At 35.2% G+C, this 18,521-nt stretch overlaps 1 protein-coding gene across 1 annotated transcript in view; it reads left to right on the forward strand.

Annotated features, from left to right (window-relative positions):
- The window catches only part of KLHDC1 (kelch domain containing 1), a 30,882-nt gene that overhangs the window by 3,019 nt on the left and 9,342 nt on the right, over positions 1-18,521 (forward strand). Inside the window, exons 2-8 of the mRNA XM_085297861.1 lie at positions 735-805; positions 3,388-3,505; positions 4,469-4,587; positions 6,321-6,399; positions 7,278-7,361; positions 9,080-9,163; positions 15,432-15,490. Of these exons, the coding sequence (XP_085153987.1) occupies positions 735-805; positions 3,388-3,505; positions 4,469-4,587; positions 6,321-6,399; positions 7,278-7,361; positions 9,080-9,163; positions 15,432-15,490 (614 nt within the window). The remainder of the gene's footprint in view (positions 1-734; positions 806-3,387; positions 3,506-4,468; positions 4,588-6,320; positions 6,400-7,277; positions 7,362-9,079; positions 9,164-15,431; positions 15,491-18,521) is intronic.

The raw sequence follows: 18,521 nt of genomic DNA on the forward strand, positions 1-18,521 counted from the left end.
AGAGAGAGAAGTAATATTTCAATGGTCATCTTTAATGCTATATATTTAGAATTATATAGGAGAACAGTACAGCAAAATTTGCTCAGAGTGATCACATCCAGTACTAAAAACAACCTTTAGTAACAGCATTTTTATAGAGGAGGATTGTTGTCTATCTGGGMAACAACTTTGCCAGTCTCCTAAGAAGAGGGATTTGTTGTTTGTTTGTTTTTAATCACTGGTCATGTTGCAGTTACTGTTGTGCTAGTTGTTAGTAATAGTAGCACAAGTTTCCTGATTACTTAACTGTTTACCTGTGCTATTTTATTATTATTACAAGTTGGCTCTTGTATTATATTTGTATTGCTTTTTGAATATTGAAACACTTCTCTCCCTCCCTCTGATTTACTAGTAAGTCAAACTTCATTTTTTTTATTATCTTCGTACCTTAAAATGAGTAATTAAAGATGTTAACAGTCAACAAGATTCAATAATATAAGAAAACTCTTAACACACAGTATTTTTAGTAACTTAAAAAGTGAGGTTTTTTTTAACTTCTAACATAAAATGTAAAATATTGGCGTTATTGAGCTGACTGTTTAAACTTTGAAGGGTTCAAGAAACAATGTTGAGGTATGACTTATACGCTAGTAGATTATCTCCTTAAGATTATTTAATGTTGTTAAGTAACATGTTTTGGTATATAATGCATAATTAGTTAAACATTTGTGATTTTTTTTTTGTTTTTTTTTTAGTCAATTGAAGAAAATGAAGTATATTTGCCTAATGATGAGCTCTGGATCTATGAAATGGATAGCGGGTTATGGTAAACTGCATTGTTTATATATAATTAATATATAAAGTTTTTATTTATGTAGATTGCAATTAGCTCTGGTGAAAAGACTTACTTCAGTTACATAAATGAGTTCTTGTTCATGTTCCTTGGAGTTCAAATAGCAGATGTATAATGAAGACTTAGGAACAAGACCTGCAAATTCCTCTAAGAAATACATTAATTCTTTAAATATAATTGTTTTTTTCTGAGAGGGTGTTTTAAATGGCCAGCTTAAGGTTCTGTTCTTAAGACAGGTGCATAAATACTTGCACGTTTATTTTGTCTCCTTATAGTCACTCTTACGTTAAAATGAATATTTAAAAACTAGCTACTGGTGCATTTGATCTRTTCAGTTATCTTTTTTTTGTTATTTCTTAACTATTAGGAGTGTATTTGCATACATAACTCATTTTTTAAAGTTAAGCTAAATGAGAACCTGTTCTTGCACATCACCAGCGATTTAATATTTACATCTTATTGTGTTTACATATTGCATTTTGGGCAGTGGTAACAATGCTTCTTTATAGAGTTTGCCAGTGGTTTCTGTTATACTAGTTGCTTTCAGTCTGGTAAAGTAATATCCATTTAGTCTCAAATGTGTTTGTGACAGCTGTTTTTTTTTTTTTAAGTCTCCCACCTATTAATATAAAATTCATTGCATCCTATATTTAAATCAACAATTTGAAATCGAGGGAAAAGGAGGAAAAATGGACTAGATCAGGAAGGTATCTTACTGTATGTATGAAATTCCACATCCATCTGGCCAACGCACTGTCCTTTGAAAATAGTAGTTTTCATATGGTTACCTATGAAGTTCCAGCGTGTCTTTACTAGTCTTTTTGAACAAATTCCAGACTTACACTGTGGTTTGATATTTACTCYTTTTGGTCAAAGAGTTAGCTAAAGAAACCTCATACCCTTTCTTCCATGTTCTTCACCACTGATACACCCCTTAACAGTTGTACTGGTACAGCTGTTTATATGGTCATGCAGGAAATTGCATCAGGAAAATGATCTGGGTTAAATATAACCTTTCTTTCGGGGGGAATTATTTTTAACCTGGATCAGTTCCTGATTGCATTAGTTTTACAGCACAAACAGTTGTATAGGTACAACTGAGTGCACAGTGCGACACAGGAACAAGCAGGAACGAGAGAGCAAGAGCAGAGAAAGAAGGTAGACCTGCCAATGGCAGTGCTCATGCCAAAGCAAAGGTGTTTGGAAGCAGTGCCCTGAGAAACTGTTAATGAGCACAGTTTTCAGGAGTCATAGGTAACACATGCACCGTTCACATTGGTGATTTAGGCCTCTTTTAAGAGATACAGAGCCTTTTCTTTTAATGGCTACTTCCAGTTCTCTCCGGTTGGGCAAGGACAAGCATCAAAATTGAAAGCTATAGGAGTATTTTTCTTCTGAGTGGTCATAAGTGATACAATATGAAGCCCTCTGATCTAAATGCARATGCATCAAAGAAGGAAATGAACAGACTGGGACCAGAAGTTAGGATTAGATTCAGCAGAGAGAAGGAAAACTAGAACTAGGCTTTTAAGGTGGTGAGAGACTATATATATAATTGAGGAGGGAGACTTGGCTGAGGACCCAGTTGGAGGGCTCAGAGTCAGACTGGGTGGAAAGCTGAGAAAAAGGAACTGGAGTGGCAGAGGAAGAAAACTTTGGCAAGAAACTCTGGGTGAGCTGATAATTCAGCAGCAAGGCAGGGGCAAAGAGTTGGAGTGCCAGCACAAAGAAACTGAGGGCTAGCAGCCCTACAGAAAAGGTACGAAAACAAGCTGCAAATCCTATACAAATCACATTCTGTGTGTGAGAGGGAGAGGTGTGAAGGTAGGCAGATAGATATCTGTAGATCCCTGTTTTCTGCCAAAATTCAAGATTTTAGGAAAACTATTTTCAAATGTGATAATTCCAAGAGTAGTCCTGGCCTAATGCTTGGGCTCATGAGTTTGGCAGAAATTCAGTTTCATTATATAATTAAGTAATGCTTGAGATTGCATGATGTCAGAATTTGTATCACAGGGAATTTCTGTTTTGTAAGCGAAACTAACAAGGAAAAGGTTAGGAACCTCTAATTGCAGAAGAATAGAGCCCTCATTGCTAAAACTGCCATTATTGAAACTGTAGGAGTTTTACCAAAATTAGTGAATACTTCTGACTTTTATTTCTACTTCAGTTTTCAATCAGCAAAACAGCAGCAATACCATTTTCTCATTTCAGAGGKTTTTTTTAAGATAACATTAATAGTATTTCAGATTTTTTAATMATTCTTCTTTCAGCCCTTCTGATGCTCTTTTAATATGGGCTTCATCTTCAGGAAAGTTAAGATGTCTTTTAATTGTATGCATAATATTAATGTGAAAATACCRTTACACCATAGGCTCTGACTTAATAATCAACTGTAGTTTCTAGTGCTATTAATGGCCAGAACATCGCAAGCTTTTATGGTTCCCAATAAAAGCTTTAAAAATAAAAAATACTACCACATCTGTTTTGGTTTTGTTACTTTTAATAGGTTTGGAAGCAGCATTGTAAGACTTGAGATATATGCTATTTTGCAGGACAATGCACCTAATGGAAGGAGAGTTGCCCACCTCCATGTCAGGAAGTTGTGGGGCAAGCATTAATGGGAAGCTGTACATATTTGGTGGATTTGATGATAAAGGATACAGTAATCGGGTATTGTATTCTTTTCTTTTGAAACATACTGTATTTGAATTAATAGTAATGCTGAATTTCTTACTGTTTTATCAGGTGTACTTTACATTTGAATGGAGAAATTTAAGGAAAAGCTTTGGTTTTGTAGAAAAAGCGTATTTTTGAAAGATTTTAAGCTGATATAGAACTTTATAGTTTTTGTTTTAATATTTAACTCCATTTATTTTTCTGGGAATTTTCGCTGACCTATAGCTTCAGAGTAAGGCCCAGTATGTTAACTCCTTGTTCTTATTTCTAAAAACTGCTAGTGCTTTCCTAATTGCATTTTTGTTGTTGCTGTTGAAAAACAGATTTGCAGACGTAATTTAAATTTATCTCACGTATGTTGGGTTTTATTTTTACTCTTTGATGGTTTCCTTTCTTATATAGTCATGTAATAAATAAAGCTAAAATATAGCTGCTAATTTCCCTAATAGCTGAAGATTAGTACGTAGCAAAGTAGAGGAAATGAGCTATTTTGTCAATTAGTGTAAATGAAGTCAGAGTACAGTCCAGACTAGAAAATAACTGAAATGAAGCCTATAATCACATATCAGTTTATTACTCTATTCACAAACAATACTGATTTTGGTGTGTATGTACTAATGAGGTTGGGCAGAACTCCTGAAAGATAGTAGTATTGAAATGAGCTGTTGGTCTTGCAAATGTTTTTTGAAAGACTTCAGTTGACTCTGGAAGGAGCAGGATTTTACTGTACTGGTTTGACAAAGCTGAGGGAAGGAAACTTGCTGCTAGTTCTCATGCTTTAACTGTGTTTTGTGATGAATCAGGCCTTTCCTGTATGCTATATTGTAAACTTCGCTGTCTTTTTCTTTTTTAAGAAAGTAGGGTGTTCTGGGGGTGGTGGTTGCTCTTACTCGTTGGTGATCTGTGCTTGATTCTTCAACATCATTTATACTGAAAATGTTGTTTTTTTCTTTTAAGCTGTATTATGTTAATTTGCGAACAAAAAATGGAACCTATAGGTGGAAAAAAATTACAAATTTTAAAGGTCAACCTCCTACACCACGTGACAAGCTTTCCTGCTGGGTGTATAAGGACAGGTAACACCTTAAGAATATTTAATATGTCTTAACTGCAGAGAGGAAGTATTACAAAGTGAAGAGAACATAGGTTTGGGATTTGTGAAACTAATTCTTAGCTTGACTTGCTATGTGATTTTGTGTAACTCTCTTAACAAATTGCCTGTTTTCTGAGTTTTCTCACCTGTAAACTGAAAAAAGTGGTAAGTATAAGCCTGCTTTAGGAGAGGATTGGGAAGTTTAATGAATGTTTCTGGAATGCTTTGAGACTTTAGATTAAAATCATTATGCATCTGTTACTTATGTTTTTAATTTTAACACGTTTAAAAAATCAGTGTAAAAAGACACTGATTTTTTATTTCCTGGAATAAAATGTATATTTGATATATTTTCAATGATTTTTAATAACATACAAATATTGACAACTGCAAGGACATTTCAGTGAATGTAATATAAGGGGCCAATTCAGYGTAGACACCTGTGTTGTAAAAGTTGCTGAGCTTATTTAGAAAAAAAAGCTAAAAATAGCTATTTTCTCTAGATTTTATGGAAAATGTCTTGATATTATGGCGTATCCGGTCACAAGTGACGTGGGTGACTTAGTATGAAAGCTGTTGTAAACAAGAATATGATATACAGTGAACACAACAAAATATAAATATATATATATATATATATATAAAATATAAATATAATGTGTTAGTACTATATCTTGATTTTGTAATTCTAATTTAACTGTAACATGTATGAAATTACATGTATTTGAACAGCTTCTCCTTAGCTAGTAGTGCAGGATTATTCAAAACTAATTATTCAGTCTCTTGTGTAATCTATATACTGAAAAGGTCAGCCATTTCAGGTGGCAGAATGTAACTAACATAACCTTTTTACTTAACAAAAGTATCTGGGGACAAGCTATGCATCTTTTGAAAAGTAAAACATAAAATTTCACAAGATGTGAATTTGCTAATTAGGATGTCTTGGTATACTGCACAATGCTTTCAGTAACTCTGTTTCCCTAGGAATGTCAGTCTGGGATGACCTTCACCACACCATCATTTCCCAAATTGCCTTCTCCCAAGATCACTAACAACTATACCAAATATCCTCAAATGTTGAAGTTAAACAAAACTTTAGGAACCATTACTTATGGATGGCCATTTCATGGGTGGAATATTAGGCTGGGAGGTGTGTAACAATACTTGCAACACAATACCCTTATGTTCAGTATTACTTAGTTAAAAGAATCTCTTTATAAGCTAGAGAAAGGCTTTGTGGCTCATAAGCAGTCTGTGGGCTGAACCTTGGGAATATTTGCGGTAGAAATATGTATGGCTAACATATGCAGCAGAAGCACAGGAATATCAGTGGAAAGTGATAAGAACTCTAGTAGAAGCATAGGGATTTCACTGTCTTGTATGTTATGTGTCATTTTGAGATTTGTGTCTGAAAATATGACTGTGATAAGCTTGTGGATGGAGGAATACAGTATATGGACTTTGAGATATCTTAAACTTGCTTCCTTGCTTCTGTGGGTTTTTGTCAGGCATGTTCAAGAGTGTAACAACATTACCTTCATCTTGGTAAGGCTTTCTGTGTAGTAGCATGCTGTATGAAATATTTTTATTTGCTTTTGTTATTAAAAGTACAGTAGGCAAACCAAAATTTGAAATTAATTGCTACAGCTTATTCATTTGAAATGTTATTTAAAAAACAGCTTTAGAACTTAGAGAGTTTTATTGTTGTTCTTTTAGGCTAATATATTTTGGTGGCTATGGCTGTAGGAAGCACAATGAACTAAGTGATTGTTTTGATGTCCATGATGCATTCTGGGTAAGAGAGTTGTTACTATTCAGAGTGGCTTGTCCTTTTGATTGTCAAAACGTAATCTTTTATACTATATTCAGTAAATATGAAATATTCCTAATTTTTCTTTTATCTGTAGCATCAGCAAAAATGCAGAAGTGAATTTTGTATTTAAATTTGAAGYCTCAGCTATTGGATATTGGGGGCTTTTTTCAGTATATTTCAAGTACCTTATTTTAGACTTCAAGTGCAATGAAACAAARTACTGTTAAGGCAGATATGAAGGCGATATTTAAAATTAAATACGAAAGTCCCACAAAATTTTTGAATCAGTTTCCTTGAAGTAACAGTAGAGTATTTATAGCTTCACAAGTCTAGCTGTCAGATAGTTTTGGTTAATTTTTATTTGTTATCCAAAATAAATACTATTACTTTAAGATGTCTGGATTAGCTTGTTTCCCATAATGACTTCTTACAATTTTTAGAAAAGAGGCTAATTTGAGTCAGAGTATTCATGTACAAGAATTAACTAGAAATAGATACTCAAGAGAATATAGACCCTTACATTAAATGTTAAATATTGACCTAGAGAAATGCATTACTTTTTACAATCTAAGTATTTATTCCTCAGTATCTGACAAAAAAAATAGAATTTGTCGACTCTACTTGACTAATACAGGAGTCTAAAGCCCATTTTCAAAAGTATCATCAGCCTGAACAGTYCTACATGCTCTCGATGTCAACTAGACCTGAGCATCTACATCACTTAAGAACAATGTTAGCTTCTGTTTCTCAGTATTTTGATTTATTTTTCTGTTTTGATACATCACTCCTAGGTTTTTCTTCTTTAACAAACACAATGATTTTAAGATAAATGTGTTTTAAATTTGTAACTTCTCTTTCAGGAAGGACAGATATTCTGGGGATGGCATAATGATGTTCACGTTTTTGATACAAACACACAAACTTGGTCTCAACCAGCAATTAGAGTGAGTGTTTTTTAAGTCTTGTTTTGTGACACAATTGTGATAAAATTATGATTTTACTACCTTTTGAATAGTTACTGAGCTCCAGAARTCGATGGTGGGAGAAGTAATTTCAATATGCTTAGTATTACTCAGCTTTAAACATTAAATAGGAGGATTTTCAATGCATCTGAAGGATGGCAAATTCAAAACTGATGACGTGAATTCTTCTCACACAAGATGTTATTAGACTAGTGTTCATTGCTGTAAGGTGGTTTTGAAGTAAAAAAAAAAAAAAAAAAGGACATGTTTCAGAGAGGTATTAGAAATCTGTATAGATGAGAAGATGATATAGTATTAAATAGCTTATCATGACAAAAAAGCACTAAGAAATAAAGCTTCATATTCAAGCTTTAAAACAACTGTTGGCAATACAAAGTTACTGCCAGTGCTTCCTTATTGGAAAGAAGAGTCACTGGAGTTTCTGGAGAGTACTCCAGAAAATAGAAAATCAGTTTAATAGGAATACCAGGCAGGTGCTGAGGAACAGTGTGCAGAGGCTCCCTACAAAGCAAACTTGGGTCCTGCAGATTTGATTCTGCAAAAACTGCTTGGGTATCCTTGTACTGCCTTCCTGTGGCTTTCAGTCTGGAAAGTTTCCTAGCTGGACCTCAGCCATTATTAACCTAGGCTAGCTCTGTATTCATGATTCATCACACCCCTAACAAAGGCCTTCTGGAAACGTGGTCTTCCGGGATTATGTTGCAGAAACATGAGTCGTTTGGTAAACTGAGGTTAATGAACCCTATCTGTCTGAGTTGATTTGTTGTGAAGTCATTTAGTTGACTCTCTGCAAACAGGATAAACTATTATAGATAGCTGCAAGTTGAGTATGAGAGGTTATGGTCTGACTGAGGGGGTTCTTCCTTCTTTCACTGAGCTTTTGCGGACTCAGCAAGGGAGGAAGTTTTCTGACTCTTTCTATTGTTAATTTAGGCTTTCAGATTTTTTTTTAATATTTGTGAAGTAAAGATATGTATTTAGTGTAAGGGGGTTATGCATTCATTCTTTGAATGTTACGTGTATGCAGTTGCTRTATTCCTTTAAAAGGTTAATACTGAAAATCTAAAAAAAATTCTTGTGGTCATGCTAATTGTTAAGATAAACAGGACTGGTATTCTTCAGCAAATWATTATTTTATTTTAATAAATTTCCAAAGGAGCATATATACCCAGAGGTTTTCCAGTAAAATGGTAATATACACATTTCTATTTCATAAAGGCGTATAGGTAGCGTACTGCAGAGCCTCATACAGTGCTAGTGAGTTTACATAAGAATTCAGTAGAAGACTTTAGTACCAGTTTGCACCTTAGAAGAAATCAAGCTGAACAGGACATACCAACAATAACTGAGGCATAAATGTAACTTTATGCTTGGAAGTTAAAGAGAAATTAATAGATTTCACTTGAATAAATCATTAATAAATCAGACCAAGAGGTACTACATTAAGTGTCAGTAAATGAGGGAACTGAGTCAAAGCTATCTTTGGCAACTATGCGTATCATCTAATATCAGTGGAGTCTTAGACATATGTACAGATTCTTTCCTTTTAAAATTGTAGTTCTGTTGGCATAATGATACCTGTTGGCCTTACTTTTGCAATCTTTGTGTTACTGATTTGCTGTTAATCCTTGRCTGATGCTTTGATAATGTTCTGAAGTATCTTACATTGGTTCTTTCAGGGTGGAGAGCCACCTCAGCCTCGAGCAGCTCATACATGTGCCGTGCTGGGAAATAAAGGTTACATCTTCGGAGGACGAGTGCTGGTTAGTGTTTAATTAAGATATTTTACTGTCAGTAATATTTTCTTTGCAGTTATTTTTTGTAGCAATTTATTTTTGCAGTACAGAAAATGCTCAAGTGTCTTTAACCATAACCTATATATTTAAGGATGGTGAGTCCAGGATAATTATAGCTTATGAAAAGAATCTCTCCTTTTTTTTTTCTCTCTATTCATGAAGCATGCATTGCTCCAAAAAGGAAAAAACGGATGACCACGTGGGAGAAGGCTATTTGTAAAGTGTTTATAAACAACAAAAGTGATTGAACCATGCATTAGTTATGTTTGAGTTACTTCTTTGAGAGTGGAGTAAAAGCAAGCCTGATGACAGATCAGGTTTTAGTAAATAATGGGATGCTAGCATTTTGTGCTTGCTACAGCTTAACAGATTTATTTATCTTTTTTTTTTTCTACTCAATGAAGTGCTAGCAAGTAGCAAATACATCTAGAATTTTACCTTGTACTTTTTTCCCTAAAGAAAGAGGAAATGTGTAAGAACAGTCATTTCTCACACACACATCTCTGATATCTTGGTATTTACCTTCTGGGAACTGAAGTTCAGAATAGCTGATTGGATACAGTATTTTATGTTTGCAAGTGCATTAGAATTGCAAAATGAAGTTCTGAAAAATAGGAAATACCAGAGTTCAGTTGACTATGATCTTAAAATTTTGTCATCTTTGGCATATAAACGACTGAAATATGGGCCTCTGGAAAAACAACACGTGACCATAATATCTGGATATAAAGCTATCAGTCTCCATACATTCAAACCAGTACAGGATGCTGCAGCATGTTATTTTGATAACACAGGTGGCTGCAGTTACAGGTCATTTTTGTCCCATTAAATCTCTCCTCTGCTCTCTGAATGCCAAGTTCACAGCCTGTCTTTACTTTCAACATGTTCAGTGCCCTTGATACAGAACATATGAAGCATCCCATAAAGATTGCTGTCAACAGTGCTATTCTGAGCATCCAGTATAAGCTCTTTACCATGACAGTAAGGCTTGTATTTGTTTTTCTTGGTAGCTGATCCAAGACGCTATCGTTCAATGCAGTATTTAAGTGTGTTAAATCTTAGTATTGTCAAAGGCGGTGTAAGAGCCTTTTAGGATGCAGTCGGTTAGAACAAGCCTAGATTCTTGCTATGTAATCTTAGCTCTTAAATTTCTTACTTTCCTAGCCCTTCTTAACTTAAAAAAAAAAAAAAAAAAAAAAAAACACACTAACAGTCCTCTAGCATCATCCCCCCTTTGTCTGTGGCAAGGACGATTCCCTAACAAACTTGAGGCTACTGCTGGGAAGCAAGAAGATAAGAAAACCTCTCAGCAAAATACCTATTTATTTTTTTCGCACTGGTTAGAGGAGATTTTCTCCCTGTTCCCATAAGTAGATCTTCTTTCTTGAAACATTAATGTAAAAATTGAAGTCTGAGGCTGCAACCAAATACAAAAAATATGTATACTTGTCTTATGACTGAAAATAGAGATAGTACTAGACAGTCTTTATAAATGATAGGTAGAGCTGACTTTTTTTTTTTTTTTTTTTTTTTTTGCTAAAATAGGTTCTTGATGGGCTGGTATATGTACCAACTCTTTTTAAAATTATTGCAAAAAAATATAGGTAAGGTAATATTTTCATATGTCTCTGAGCTGAAATTTATCAGGAATGTGAGGAACTGAGATTCTGTAAGGCAAGTAAAAAACCTCCTAATTTAAGTTGCTGTATACTCTTCCATATTTTTTTAAGTTAAGATTTTATCTCTTTTCACCTAGAAATCATTTAGAGCTTTTGATAGTATTTAGCTAGAGGATGAGATTCAATGCTTTCTATCTCTACTACTATGAAAAGTATCAGCAAAGAAGCTTTTGAAAGCACTCAGTGCYATATTTCTATAGCTTTATTATATGAAAAAAAAAGGAAGTGACTTATTTGGAAATGTCCTACCATGRACATATGCCAACTTCATTTTAGAAAGGTGCTATAACCTAACATAGGTTACTTGTGTTCTCAAATACTTGCAATTAAACATTGCGTAGAACTCTACTTTCTTCCCTATCTCAATTCTCCCTCTCATGCTGTAAAAACTGCATTCTAATGCAGTGTTCTTCTCAGGAAAAGTCTACAGTTCTGTTACAAAATGGCTTACTCCTGCTTGCTCAGACAGAAACCAGACATACTGATCAAGGCAGGTTGAGAATGGCCACACAATCAAATATCCAGCCAGTTATTCAGTTTGAATTGCCTCCCACAGCTGCAAGAAAATTTTTACCTACGCACTTTTTTCAAAACAATCAGAAAAGAAAATAACCAAAACTGGTCCTATTTATTCTTACCATTCTGTATGATTTGTTATGTGGCCTTTCATACAAGCTGATGATCTGTGAAAGTGTTGCTGAAACCCCACTTCTGACTCACAGAACTGCACACAGTAGCTTTCAGAGCTCTAGGTTGGGAYGCACTTGACTTGCAAATGACTAAGAAAATAAGAGTATTAAAAAGTCAGAAAAGTGTCTCGTCTTGCCAGAATCCTGTGTGTCAGGGTTAGCCATGCCAGGCTAAGCAATTCCCATGCCTGTGCTATAGGCTTTCTGTGCCATGTCTGCTTTATAAATGAACTCTGCTAACCACTGCTGAACTGTGTCCTGCCTCTCATTTAGCAAGCCTGCAGATTGAGAGGGAGAGAAACCTAGATGTGAAGAAGTAAACATGCAGCTGAGGACCTCCTCGCCTACTATTTCTGACCACTTTTGCAGCCTTTAAAGCCTGGCTCCATCAGACTTTCTCTTAGCAAGGACTATGTCTGTGTGGTGCTGAGGTCTTCACACCAGAAACGGAATAGCATTGTGTGTTGTATTCAAGCTAATTAGAGTTGCTGTACCATGCCTATTGCAGTTAAACTGCTCTGTTACCCAAGCTATGATTTCCACACAGATTCTGCTACCTGGAGTGAATATATTAGTAAAYTGGAGCTCACTTGTGATTTTTTTTCAATTGTGCTGTTGCATGATTTGATATGTCTTAAGCTCTCTGGCTTCAATTTAATGCTGTCCCATTGCCTACAGGATTCAGGAATACAAGAAGGCTATGATCTTAAAATATTTTTATCTTCCTCAGGTAGCATCTGCTTCCTTAATAACCATTTGCTAAATTTTAGTGAAACCACTTGAGAAACAATATCAGGAAAGAGTGAAATTTTGGAAAGCTATACTTAATTTTGCAGGAGAGCAGCAAGTGTAATTTTCCGTTTAGTGATACCCTATTACGGATTCACTTTTTATCCTAGAAATAAATGGAAAGAGATTCATTAAGCTTAGGGAACATGCAGTAGGGTTTGAGGAGCTAATATAATCATGAAAGGAAAGGTAAAGACATCAGAAAGACTACATTTCCTGGCAGCAGGAGTAACTCCTCCCCAAAGGATGAAGTCTTGCTTTTCTCCATAAATTAAGGAGCAAGTACGGAGTTGCTCTGCTCCTCCTTCTCCTTCTAGTTCACCATAATACAAATCTTCCCAGGGAAAAGGCTCTACAAGGAACCAGAAAGGGCCAGGAAGTGTCATGAGGCTTCTCCTATTCATCTTTCTGGGAGGAAAGGGCACCTTTTTCCAAACTTGGAGCTAGAGCTGGTAAAAGAAGAWGATGATGATCAAAATCAATTGTACCAGGAATCATTTGAAAACAGGCTCAGAAGTGTTATGTGGACTCTGTTCCTCAGGTAAGCCCCTGAAAAACAGAAATGGGAGGAAGTGGGAAGGAAGGAGAATTAGTCCGAAAGTTGATGCAAGTCTCGTGTCTGATTTAAGTGGAAAGTTTTCATGTAACGAATGATAAAGTAATAAAGTCTCTCCAGCAGCTCTTTGCATCTGATGCTTTAATGTATGCATGTTTATATTTCTTGTTATCCTTTCTATCACAGAAGATCAGAAGATACATTGAACTGCAGTCTGTCTTTTACAAAGATTTGAATTGTAATAGCTGTTTGAATATAAATCTCAGAATGAAGAGTTGCATAGAGTTTGCTGTAACAGTGGTGATCTGTAATTATGTCACATCACCCTTAATGCCTTTCATTGTGCTAGAAGGCTAGTCCTGAGACAAAGCAGATCCTGGTTAATGTTCTCTAGGTTGCCAATAAAGGAACAAGATATAGATAAATGTGGAAGGAGTGTAAGGACTTCTTGTAGCTCAAAGGAAATTGCAAATCCTCTTATGAGGCTTAAGAATCACTTTAGAATTATTAGCTATGTGATGAAATATAGTAAGTAGAATTTAGAGATGTAGAAAAAATGCAAGAAAACTTTGCATATTGTAAGTGAGCATTCTGTAAATTGACCATATATTTTTCAGCTTCCCTAAGAAGGGTTGGGTAGAAAGACATTTTGATTTGTTAAATCTATGTTAAAAGATTGAGTTGTAGACACAAATGTCCAACTGATGTTGTATTTCAAATTGAAGATGAAATTGGTGTAACTATGCGTCTGTCAGTCTGTTGAAACATTAGAATATGAAGATGATAGTACATTGGTTTCCCAGGGAACACAAAGTCAAAAGATCTATTGTCTTCTGCCTAATACCTAGTTTTTAAAGAGAGGAAAGTCAGCTAGGAGGTCTTGAACAAATTCATCTTGAAACCTTGATTTTCAACATAACAGCAACTTTCTTCCCTTCATTAAGAGATACCCTCTGTATCAAACTGTATTATTCTGAGATGATTAAATATTTTCAGTTCTGGAGGCCAAGGTGGTATTTTTTCCTACCCTACCCTCAAGTGACTAGCTGTTTAGAGCAGAAAATACTCAGTAATCACAGTTTGCTTTTTCTTGTCTAATTTGTTTCTCATCTCCTTCAAAGTCATATGAAGGGGCAGGAAATTGGATAGACTTATCACAGACAGATCTGTTCCACTAGCTGTCAGCTGGACCACCTTTTATCGTTATATTCACCCTCTTGATGGGATGAAGTTTCTCAGRCAATACATAAAATCTCTTAAAGGCTGCTTTCCTTTAGCCTATTGGCTTCTGTAAAGGCATTTTGCAAAATGCTAGCTAACATTATATTCCCTAGGACAGAAAAGGGCTGGCACATCAGAGGAGGCGACAGACGTCCTGAAAACCTTGCTATTTCCTGAAATACCCTGAGAGACTTTCCATAGCTCTGATGAACAGTGTTGGAAGTCTCTCAAACTTGCTAACTGGCTGGGTTTCTCAGGGGTGAAACTACTAGCCTGAMTTAAATGACAGGTCTAGTTTCTGCCTCGAAGGATCTGCAAGCTGGAGAAAGGGTCATTCTAATAGATCTATGGACTATTCTAGGAGAAAAGAAATTGTAAGGTAAGGCAAGATATATTTCCCTACTTCTCAGATGGTTTGTAGTACCTAGGAGAATCACAAAAATCAGTCAAGTGTGTTGTGAGTCATTGAAAATGTTACTGCATTCTAAAGCAAAGAAATTCTTGCTTATATTCTTCCCCCACACACACATACACACATTTGTCTCCAAGGCAATTACTTTCTTCATTTCGAAACACATATAGATATGCAAGTGTATTGATTTTGTTTTCATTGTTATTACTGATAAAGTGAAGGCTTGAATAGAAGGGTTGGACTAGGTGATCTCCAGAGGTCCCTTCCAGCCTCAACCATTTTGTGATAAATTTTATTATTTTTATGGCAAATGTTGAAGAATCATAAAACCTTGTCGTTTTTAGTAGTAACTGTGTAAGGGCTTGATATCCTGAAAAGAGAGAAAAACACAGATGTGAGGAACTTTTTTGTGGGATGTTATGTACCAAGTACAGTACATACCAAAACATCTCAAGGAATAAGGATGATCAGACAGGAAGGAAGATGCATAGGTCTGATCAGAATGCACAGAAAAATAGTGCATTGAACTATATACAGCCTATTCTTCTGCAATTACTCACCACAAGTTCTATGGATGAGAATTAAATTACCATTGCAAGAACTGAATATCACGTAGTTCTTGACTGTTAAACCACTATTAAAAGAATAAAATCAGCTCCGTACTGCCATTACATTACTAGAAATGTTCCTGACAGGTTATTTTCGGAGAATTGTGTGCTTTTATAGAAAGGAAATGTTTTTCATCTGCCACACAGGACAAAGGCACAGGGGTAAATTTTTTTTAAAAAATAATATTACTTAAATGTTCTTTCTTAGGAAGGTCTCACTGAAATACTTTGCTTAACATTTGCTTAATGTAACAAAACTGGGATTTTATTATTTGTTTTAGCAAACTAGAATGAATGATTTGCACTGCCTGAATTTAGACACTTGGACTTGGTCTGGAAGGTAGGTTTCTCTCTATAACACTTAAAATTGAATGTAGCAGATTGAAACATATTGTTAAATAGTTCCGCTGCTAATTTTGTAGCTTTTCTAAGAGGAGAATAGGGGTTTGGGGAACTATTTCAACAGCTGTTAYGTTGTGATTTCAATTTAATTTAATTTGATGTTGGCTACAAAGCTTTTTCTGTTTTGCACCAAAGCATTGGTGATGCTATTTTAGGCACAGCATGTAGTGATTTAACATCTACATTTTCAAGATGGGTACTTCTATCCATATGGAATTTTAGTTTTGATATCTTTTTGAATACTGTTTGTGCTATCTAATATTTGACTTTTTGTAGTCTAGATGGGAAAAGATCACTTTCATTTTTCTCAAGATACACTTTTTAAATGTTTTAGTAAAAGAATATTATCTAGATGTTTCCATTTTAAACAAAGTCAGGTATTACAGTACTTCCTAATACTTACTATTTGCATGTAGTAGTTGTGATGGTGCCTACTACATGTATAGAATCACTGGATGTATTGTTAGCTGATAGACAAAGCAAGAGATAAGCAGTAAATGATGGGTGATAACTACTATTCTGTTTCTATTCTCAAAGTGACTGAATCATTTCATAAAAGACCATGAAATATAGCTTCCCTTCCCTTCCCAACAGCTGTGTCTGCTGAACTGCTCCTGCACTGAGCACATTGCTCTGCCCTCTGAGCTCAGAGCAGGAAGAGGGAGTAGGCACAATCCTTCATCTAGTCCTTCTTACTGCTGATGGCAGTAAGACAAAGAAATCCCACAGTATCCATTCAAAAAACCTTCCCTCTTCTGGCGATTTCTTTAATTATCACTTAGGATTTACTAATAACTTTAAYTTCTTTTTTTCTTTACTGGTTATTTTAAAATGAGTACTATTCTACCTGAATGATGGGATTGTTCCTCTTAGACTTCAGATCTGTTTGGCTTACTTTTATAAACATATGCATGTAAATTACATCTCAAAGACCAGTTACTTGCAAGTGTAACTATAGATGTGTATGTGTGAATGTGTGTATATATACATAGTTGCAAGTAACTGTTTTTTTGAGCATATATGCAAAAAACCAGTTGCTCTGCTTATGTGTGTGTATATATACACACACTCTCTCTGCTTATGTGTGTGTATATATACATACATCCTCAGTCTGAGGATGGTAATATTAAATACAGTCATTCCTAAAAACTAAAGATTGTTCCAATACTCAAATGTTTACCAAAAAGCTCAAAGATGTGCCCATGATTTACAGTAGAACCTAATCATTGTAAATTCAAGAGCCTACCATCCAGCCATTCTGTAGCACCAAGAGTCTTTTCAGTGTTTGAAGCTGTGGTGGCACCTCACAGGAGGTAAAGCATTCATGTTTATTTGTATCTAGATGAGTAGCTAATCAAAGGCTGGTTTTATAGGAAGTTTAAACTCTGTTCTTCCCTTACTAAGTGGCTGATCTTAGAGAAACCTGAAAAATATTATTCAGACTATCATAGGTAACAGAATTTGGACTAGCTATAGTCAACTTAAGTCAGGGAAAAGAGGATACTTTTCTAAGGCTAGGTTATGTTCTCTCCAAATAATTATAGCCACAAATAAATTATCTGCTATGTTAAGATCATCTTATATTACCAGGCCACTTGTCATTATGCACAAGCATACAATATTTCTAGCTTGACTTCATCTGTTAATTATGGAGGAGTAAAAATCAGTGTATCGTTCAGGAAACATCATTTTAATGTTCACTTTTTGACTCCACAGTCTATCTTTGCACAAATTGTTTGGAAAATGATTTTGGGCTACATACTTCCTTTCACAAAGTCAGCAGCAGCAGCTGTATCAGAAATGAGATCGGGCAGTTGTAGGGATCATCATCAGAATACAGAAATTTGTTCCCAAAGTTCCATTATTCTACACATAAACACTGTAGAATAAGACAGATTAGATAAACAGGCTATTTTGGGATGTGGGCAAGTGTTGGAGAGAGGGGCCTGGTGAGAGGTGGGGTTTTTTTGTTTTGTTTTTTTTTTTTTTAAAGAATTTTACTGTGTAGATTGACATGGCTGATGTTTTTGCCATATGTAGCACAGAAATGCTTGCTGGGAGTGAAAGTTATGGATGCAGTATTAAAATAGTGAAATAAACCAAATCACTCCATATTCTTTGAATACTAGCAATATTTTTGAGTAGTTCTGAACAGATAGTCTATTTCCAGCTATAAACTATCTCTAAAATCCCTGGTGTCATCCCAGTATTTCGTAGGTGGGGAAATTCCATCAGACTTGTGTGGTATCAATGTGAGTATTTCCTCTTCTTTTTTTGCAAGAATCACCTACCTTACCTTTCTTACGCTATAGCCTCACATTCCTCATTCTACTAAATTTTCTGATCCAAAGACAAATGGAAAGTCAGAAAAGATGCCACCTTTCTGATYCTTAGCCATTCTGCAGCTGCAGGGAGATATGTATTCTGTCTTTGATAGCCTGTGTGAATTACCACCAAAACAGAGCCAAGCATTTGATACAGATTAAAAACTCTGTTGGCTGTTTGAAGGCTGCTGACCAAGACATTTGACTGCAGGTATTATAAATTCTACTTTAACGTACAGATCTGTCAGAAGGAGGACTTAGTTTGCACAGTCTAGTATTCAGATTCACTTGTTGGACATCCTCTCATAAAAAGAAATCTTCCAAATGAAACAATTATTTTATTTAAAATCCCATGGTTTTTCATTAACTCATGTGCTGTTATGATCCATCTTACAGCAGTTTCACCAGACTGTTTCCCTAATCTGTCATGACCAGTTCTTTTCTAACTCAACTGTATGCAAATTTCTTAAGGAATTGCATTATATTAGCCTATTAATCCAGGGATATCTTCCAGCATGAGATCATAATTTCTTTTCAAGCTACAGTGTGCACTGTTAAGCTTCTTTCAAAATAATCATTATGTTAGAAGATACACCTTTTAATTACCACCATATCAACAAACAAGGCAAGCAGGCTCTAAGCTGG

The sequence above is a fragment of the Rhea americana genome, unplaced genomic scaffold (assembly GCF_003343005.1).
Source record: "Rhea americana isolate MKP2758 unplaced genomic scaffold, rheAme1 scaffold_131, whole genome shotgun sequence".
In the NCBI taxonomy this organism is placed as follows: Eukaryota; Metazoa; Chordata; class Aves; order Rheiformes; family Rheidae; genus Rhea; species Rhea americana.